We start from the raw sequence: 8,442 nt of genomic DNA, 5'->3' as shown, positions 1-8,442 counted from the left end.
TCCTGTGACGTTAATGTAAGCATCATGTCACAACAGTATTTTCTAATTGCCAAAGATGGCGCTTTCCACTTGCACATTTTTTTGAGACAAGCTGTATGTAGTGGTAAATAAATTGTAAATTGTTAATTTCGCTTAAACTACTTGTTTATTTCGCTTACCGGGATTGCTTTCGAGGAACTTCCTCGTCAGCAGCCGACGTTGTTAGCTCTGATGTTTTCTTGGAAACTTCTAGAGACCAACCTGATCAGGTGACATCACACTTGATGACGTCACCGAAGTCGGAAGTTTCCTGCCATGGTGCCACCGGGTTTGATCAGGTTGTCCCACACAGGATTTTATTCAAATCCTGTGTCTCGATTCAATGAAGGTCCCTGCTTCTTAATCTGGATAGCTTCCAGGACCCTCCTGGGAAATTCTTTTGTTTCTTTCTCCAGTACTTTTACGTTGTCCCAGTCTATTTGGTGCGTGTTCTTGCTCGCTTTTACATGTTCTTGTAAAGCTTTCGACTTGTGTTCCACAAGTCGCTTTTCCAGCTTCCTGTCCGACTCTCCGATGTGGCATGACAATCTGAACATGCAAATTGTGGACTTTTCCAACCAGGTTGGTCTCTAGCTCTGTACAACAAAACATCACAGCTAACAACATCGGCTGATGACAAGGAAGTTCATCGAAAGCGCTCGCGGTAAGTGAAATAAACAAATAGTGTTGAAGTTAAGTTTAATAACTTTCATGAAAGTACAACTTTTGATTTCGTTACTTCCATGGGTTTTAGATCACCGTTTCTGTAATTCGCAAAAAAGTGAGGTCTTAAATCAGACCTAAAGGGTATAGGTATCGGCTGATGGTTTTAATTTTGACATATTTCTATTTAGGATATACAGAGGTGAACATAACTGGTACCTTAATTTTTTTTGGCTTATTGTATGTAATGAATATGCATTGCATTGGTCGACTGAATAATTTTATTTTATTATTAATTGATCAACCGCGTCCACGCCCTAAAACATTTAAAAGGAATATTTCGAATTATCAATTGTGTCTATGCCTACCGTGCGCCGGCATACAGACCAAGACACATAGGGGCCTAATTTATTTTCAACAGCTTCTACGTCTACATAGAAACCAAGATATAATATACTTTACAAAAATAGTCTACCCTCACCACGCACCCAAAATTGAAAAATATTTATCCTCACACCCACGAAAATAAATTAAATAATGCTCTGGATTTCTTTTTACTGATCAGACTATAGTGTTATTTATTTATCAGTTTTGAATGTTGCATTTTCGTATCAGTTGGTATATTATATAGTATACTTAACGTGTTACACAGTAGACCCCGGGAGTAGACCATGACTCATTACCCATTTTGATGTTACACTGCGGATACTTTTGTGCGCAGTACATAACGCATTCACTACGACGGTGAAATTGGTTTGGCTCATGTAGGGCTTATAAGGCCCCGTTTCAGCATCACTGTTACCCCAAACCCCAAACTGTGTGCAATACATGCTTTGTATCCAAACACGTGCTTTTGTCAACCCCGTTTTCTCCATTCGATCTGTCATCCAGAGGCCCTTATTTGTCAATTTGAACAGCAAATTTCATTATATTTTATCATTAATGTTGTTACTTATTTTTAAATATAGTAGGTCTATAGCAGATCCGTTTATGTTGCAGATTCATATAAATTTGTATCAATCTAGCATTAGCATAGCATGTTCATAATTGTATTTATTTTAGTTTGACATTTTGTTACATTTATAACAGTAATGTAAAATGCTGCTGAGAATTTGAAAACAATTTTGAAAATGTCGATAGCAGTCAAGAAATTAGGATCATATATGGATGCCTCGATGGTTTATGATAGATGTGGAAATAGAAGGACATGTGGAAGGAAGACAATCAAGCACAGTCAGAAAACAGGAAAGCTTAGTTAATGAATTAAATATCACAAGTCCATATATCCCGTGTCGTACAGTGTACGGAGAGCAGAAGATGGAGGAAGGTGGAACAGTTGAGACCCACGGACCTGAATGTAAAGACATACTATTAGCAAGCAGGAAGAAGAGTGCCACCACTGAAAAAACCCTCTTGCTAACAGGGAGGGCGCTTTAGGCTTCTAAATACAAAGCAATTATACTTCCTGATACTGTTTTCCCTGTGCTGTTTTCCTATTCACAACGGAACCTGCACTCTGCTATCTTATGTAGAATCGAAAGACGGTTTCAGAATACATGACAACTCAGCATGGCATCTCCACAGTGCACTCGGAAAGATTTCAAGCAAGAATTTTTAACATGCTCTCTGTGTACAAATCTGTACAACAGTGAGGATAGAGTTCCAAAATGTCTTCCATGTCTTCACTGCTTCTGCAAGTCTTGTCTAGGACGTCACATAGGTGGTAAGCCAGAGGTCAGCTGTCCAGACTGCAGGAAGCAATATGTCGTGCCAGAAGGTGGGGCAGATGGTTTTGTTACAAATTTTAATGTTGAAAATCTCCGTGATTATCAAAATCTGCACCAAGAACCTCGATTACTTTCGGAAAGCGACGGTGAGCGTTTATGCAATAGCTGTGATTATGACAATGCAGCGACCGGATACTGTTACGAGTGCGAAGCGTTAGTTTGCCAAAACTGTACTGAAATGCACAATTCTATGCGAGGGCTGAGGTCGCATGAAGTTGAATCTTTAAAAAGCTTATTAAGCAAGCCTGAACGACAGCTGAAAAGGCGACGAACGTATGATCGCTGTCGTGACCACAACAAAGCGTACTCCATGTTTTGTAAAACATGCAAGAAACCCATATGTGATACGTGCGGGCAGATTATAGCCCATAGCAACCATGAGAAGGTTGATTTGAATGAAGCAATTGAAAACACAGTCCGGGCTCTTCGACAACTGTCGAGCGATGTGAGAAACAAGAAAGAACCTTTGGAAAGACTCTCCGCAATGATCGACACAAGAATCAACGACATCAACGCCGTTTTCACGAAACGGGAGGAGGACATAAATGAACTGTTTCAAAAGCTAGAAAGTAGGCTCAGTGATCGGTGTAGTCAGGCAAAGGAAGAATTACAAGGTCGCTGTCAGGTGCTCAATAAACTTCTACAGGAGCAGAAAGAAAATATTGAGGCACTTGTTGCACAGTATGCGAGTGCCTGTGATTTTGCCGACCAGACATGTGAATATGCAAGTCCAAGACAGCTATTTAAGCACCAGGAAATGGTAAGACATGTTAGAGGAAGTACTAGTATAAGGTAGGGCCTATAAGTTTAGCTTATACCGTATCTTCAATGATCAAATGCATTTACCTTTGATTGCCTATTGTACCGGTTGCAACACAATGTTGTGATATACTGCGCTAATAAAGTATGCTTACACTTGGAAAAATAATCACAATTTCAAAACTGAACAATATTGGGGTAAATTTTTTTAATACATGTACTATCTAATCCTGCACATTATGACACCACATTGAATCCAAACTGACCTCAAGAAGTAAAGTTACAAGCAATTGAATAGACGAAGGTCCAGTTTTAAAAGTGACAAACTGGCCTATACAAGGCGCAAAAAGATTTCAACAAGCGCAATAAAGAGACAACACAGTTTCGTCAATGAAGCGTTATTTAAAGCAGTTTTATTTCAGTTTTTACTTCTCTGTACTTTTCATAACTTTCATTTTAATTGTAAGTTCTTTTGTTTCAGTTTTCTTTTGTTCCTTTTGTCTTAAATTAAAGCCAAACGCATAAATTAGCCATTCACCACTCTCAAACCAGATGTCTAGTCTGTGAAGTTTTGAATAGGCCAGTTTGTCACTTTTAAACTGGACCTTCGTCTAATCAAGTGCTTGTCATAATGTGCAGAAGTAGATAGTGCATCATTAAGAAAACAAATTTACCCCAATATTGTTCAGTTTTGAAATTGTGATTATTTTTCCAAGTGTAAGGATACTTTATTGGTGCAGTATATTTAGTATTGTGTGCAATTGGACAGGCAAAATAAATTTTGGAATATTTCAAGCATCATATGCTAAATGATGTTTTTGGTCTCATCATGAACATTATTATTTGCTGAATTGCCATCAATTAAATCTTACTTCTAAATACATAAATCCTAGTAATATTTTAAGTCTACAGAAATATAACCCAGAAATGATACATTCATTTTTTGAAAGCATTTCTTCCAGCAAATAATTCACTCACTCAATTTCGTGTTTTAAGTAGATTCACACAATAAGCCGGCTATGGTCCGCAAAAGTGTTAATGGTTGTTAAAATTAGTAATAATACTTTGTTTTCACTGTATTTTGTCGTTATATAGGTAACACATCAGCTAAATGGACTGATCTCCCAAACTCCATCACAAAACGAACCAGTAGCAAACAATTTCTTGGATTTCAACGCGGATCACCGTGAGGCCATGAAATGGGGCGAAGACAACTTTTTCGCGCGTATCGGCGGCACCCGAACGAGCGACACATCGGCGTCACTGACTTGCACAGAAGTCGAGTTAAGCTCCTTTGTTTCGTTGGGCATGCCCCAGATAGTTCTTATACGTGCGGTAAATTACGACGGTAAGCCACAGCAGACCGGCGGCGATCCGTTTACGGCCGAGCTGCAAATACCAGACGGTACACTCATTTCTTGTGAAGTCCACGACCTTAAGAATGGTACATACAAAATTAGCTATACCGCAAGTAAGCAAGGAGCACACCTTCTTAATGTACGCGTGTTTGGCAGACCAATCTGCGGAAGCCCGTTTCCTATAAATGTGCAACCAGATACAACCGCCGATTTAGATTCTAGTCAAAAGGTTAATGTCGACATCCCAGATATAGCGCTCATCGGATATCCCCATAAAATCTTACTGAACGTCTCCAATGAGGAAGGTTATCTTGAAAAAGAAGCCAAAGTCGATCGCGTACATGCTACTATCGAAACGCAAACTGGCGATTCAGTGAAGTGCCGTATTCGTAATGCTCACAGCGGGCAATATGCTATAGAATACACGCCAACAATTGATGGCTTACTCAATCTGAACATCACCGTCAACGGTGTTCCCGCCAGGGGAAATCCCTACTCGATATATGTCCAACCTGCTTCGCCTAAAGCTTCCTTAGTAGCATTAGGTCGGCCTATATCCAACCAACTTTGGTCCATTAGAGTTTCGCCTCGAGACTACCGTCAAAACCCAATATCTGTAGAAGAGGATGCAGTCAACATCAAAGTAACAAATGTAGCAGACAAAACCGACCAAGAGTTGACGCGTCGTAGAAATAAAGATGGAGCTCTAATTTTCACGTGCATCCCGACAGCAGGACTTCATTTGGTCAAAGTGTCCTTGTATAATATCCCAGTCATCAAAGAAGAGGTTGAAGTACAAGAGTTTATGGAGATTAATCTGTCTAAAACATCAAAGAGCTTCCCAACAGGTATCATCAGTGGATTAGGTGACACGCTGTTTGTAAGCGACACTGCCGACAGTAGTATCTATTGTTTCAGCGTTGATGGAGCGCGAGAGTCAAACATAGCGGTAGACATGAGTAAGTCATCACAAATCGCGATTGACGATCAAGGAAGACTACTACTCCTGTTTCCACAAACAAGGATGGTACACACCATCGACCAACAGGGAAATGAACTCTCCAGGTGGCCCTGTCAGAAGCGGAACTCTCGTCCGGTGACCATTATCTCGTCAAAAGAAGGCAGAGTGATCATCGCGGATAGCAAGACACCGTCCATGTACATATACAAATCTGACGGAGAGCTCAGGAATATGCAAGAACTTCCAGAGAAAAGCATCAAAGACGGCGTAAACAACATCTGCGTGGATAAACGTAGCAACATTATTCTCGCTCACCATAGCCAAGACACAGTCTACACTCATAATTCCGACGGTCAACCACGTGGGCAGTTTACTTCCGGAGCAACAGGTTACCAACTTGCTGTCACGTGTACACCTGATGATATCCTTCTCGTTGCTCAACTTGGATCAATTAGAATGATTCGGTTTAGTAACGACAAAGCGAACTTTATCGGGGAGATTCCGCTAGTAACTGGACACATTTTCACAGGATTGATTTCAACAACTGACGGTTGTTTCATAGGATTAGATGTTGGGTACAAACGACTCGTGAAATATGGATTTAAAATAAAAGACGAGAGACAATTCTCTCACCGAAAGCTAGATCGAAATTCTGTCCGCATATCTCCGTCACTTCATGAGTCGGCGAGAGACTTGACACCTAAATAAGGGGTGCTTGCGTGATATGGACCTAAAAGAGCTTCATACGGAAATAGCAGGGCCATTGGGAGTATTTTGTCACTTGACTTCTTTGCTCAAACTAAATCTTTGATATATCACACCTCCCAGCAAACACAAAAACGTTTTAAAAACGTTTTAAATGAGTTATATTTTGGCTTTTGGTTTAGGTAAAAACGTTTTAATAACATTAAAATGTCGGGTTATATAAAGGTCAAGATAACGTTTTAAAACGTTTTGTATGAAAACACTACTACAACAATATTTTTAAATGTTTTCAAAAATGTTATTGTAAACTATTTTTGCAAACATTTTTGCCAAATATTGTGTTAATACTTAAATAACATTATTTTAAAATGTTTGAACCCAGCAAACACAGAAATGTTCTTAAAATGTTTTTTTCAAAAGCTTTTAATAACATTTAAATGTCGGGTTATAAAAAGGTCATGAAAACGTTTTTAAAACGTCATTGAAAATATTTTGGGCAAACATTTTTCGCAAAATATTTTTTTCAACCCCAAAAAAACATTCTGTTTAGAATGTTTTGTATCAAGTTTTCAAGAATGTTTTTGGAATGTTATTAAAACGTTTTTATACCCTTTATATAACCCGACATTTAAACGTTTTCTGTAAAACGTTTTTGTTTGCTGAGCAGTAGATTATCAAAAAATGCTTCTTAAGGTTATGAAAAAGTTTTATACTCTTAATATACCCTTTATATAACCCGACATTTAAACATTTTCTGACAACCTTTTATAACCTTTTGCGAATGATGTCGAAAACGTTTTGTGTTTGCTGGGTCTTGGGTATAGACAACAGACAACACCTGTATATAAACTTTGAATTCTTTGATCATCATTTTGTACACCCAGCATCAGCAAATAAAATCATAAACTGACAATTTACCATCTTTAATGAAAAATATAATTGCTTTCAACCGGATGACTATTATAAAGTACTAGTCCCTTTATTATATGCCTTGGAAAAGGCAGCACAGAAGATGCGCCAGGCGATTTTCGGAAGCTTCCTTATTTTTCTTTGCCTTCCAGATTTTCTCTTTCCTTTTTTTCCCCCATGTATTTGTTACTATATGCTTTTATGAGGGGACCCTCCCTACCCCCATCTGGCCACGCCACTGACCGTAAGGGGCAATAAGGCAATAATTATGAGCCGGGGTAAAATTACAAACGGCCTGCCTTCCCCCTCCATCGGCCTGCCAAAACACATTTGCCCCTTTTGTACAGAATTTTTGGATCCTAATTTGCAAACCTTAAATGATCTAGGCAATGATGCAAGCGCCGAGAGCAGGAAAACTTTAAGAGGCTCCGTTGTGTTTTTCTAAGCCTTTTTAGAGAATTTTATTTAAAGGGTGCCCTGTAAATGTGTGCCGGAAATTGCTTGCCTCCTTTCCGGCTTGCCAAAAAAGTTTTTGCACTCACCAATTTTATCCTCCCAAGGGCTCATAAAAACATTGCACAGCGCTTGTGATCTCCTCTCGCACGGAATTCGCCCAAAGTCGTTATAATCATAATAGCAACAAACCAAATATTAAATATAAAAAAGAGCCTTAGTTGCTCGAAAGAAGCAAGCATGCAATTACCTTTGATTTGTCTGATTCATTAAGTATGTCGTAAAGGAACACTCCGGCAATCACAACATTATGCCTTATATGTTAGAAAAACAATTACCAAGCACGAATTATATGGTTTTATCTAAAACAAGCTCGTGTTGATCATAAAAACGAATAAAAACAGGCGGCTCTCAACACGTGATATTCACCTTTGAATATCGCGTTTTTAAGGTCAATATGAGTTTGTTTTAAATAAAACCGCGTGATTTGTGCTTGATGATTATAGTTCTAACATATGAGGCATAATGTTGTGATTGCCGGAGTGTTCCGTTAAATTGCTTTCTGAAAGTGTTAGCATTTGTAGCATTTTGTTTTTAATTCAAGGGAAAGGTCCCGATGTACTAACACTTTTAGACGTATTAAATTGGTCATCTTTTATGTATATTTATCAATCAGTCTCAAAACGTGTTCACACGGTCGGATAAAAGTCACTTATTACCGGTAATAAGTGACTTATGTCCGACCGCGTAAATCTAACTTGATCTAAGCTTGTATGGATCTGGCGTAGATGTTACTAATAAACGCCAATTATTTTTTATAAAATATAAA

At 38.7% G+C, this 8,442-nt stretch overlaps 1 protein-coding gene across 1 annotated transcript; it reads left to right on the top strand.

The window, feature by feature from the left end:
• The first annotated feature begins 2,191 nt into the window (after nt 1-2,191).
• On the top strand, nt 2,192-6,341 carry LOC140169684 (uncharacterized). Its single transcript, XM_072192980.1, has 2 exons — nt 2,192-3,228; nt 4,323-6,341. The coding sequence occupies exons 1-2, from the start codon at nt 2,251-2,253 to the stop codon at nt 6,252-6,254; spliced, it is 2,910 nt and encodes a 969-aa protein (XP_072049081.1). The 5' UTR covers nt 2,192-2,250; the 3' UTR covers nt 6,255-6,341.
• The last annotated feature ends 2,101 nt before the right edge of the window (nt 6,342-8,442 follow it).

The sequence above is a fragment of the Amphiura filiformis genome, chromosome 14 (genome assembly GCF_039555335.1).
Source record: "Amphiura filiformis chromosome 14, Afil_fr2py, whole genome shotgun sequence".
Classification (NCBI taxonomy): domain Eukaryota; kingdom Metazoa; phylum Echinodermata; class Ophiuroidea; order Amphilepidida; family Amphiuridae; genus Amphiura; species Amphiura filiformis.
Note: the sequence above shows the minus strand (reverse complement) of the source record. Positions and strands in the feature narration are given on the sequence as shown.

Coding starts and splice junctions, on each gene's coding strand:
- LOC140169684 (XM_072192980.1), top strand. CDS start 2,251: ATGGCATCTCCACAGTGCACTCGGAAAGATTTCAAGCAAGAATTTTTA. Junction 3,229..4,322: donor TATTTAAGCACCAGGAAATG/GTAAGACATGTT, acceptor GTCGTTATATAG/GTAACACATCAGCTAAATGG.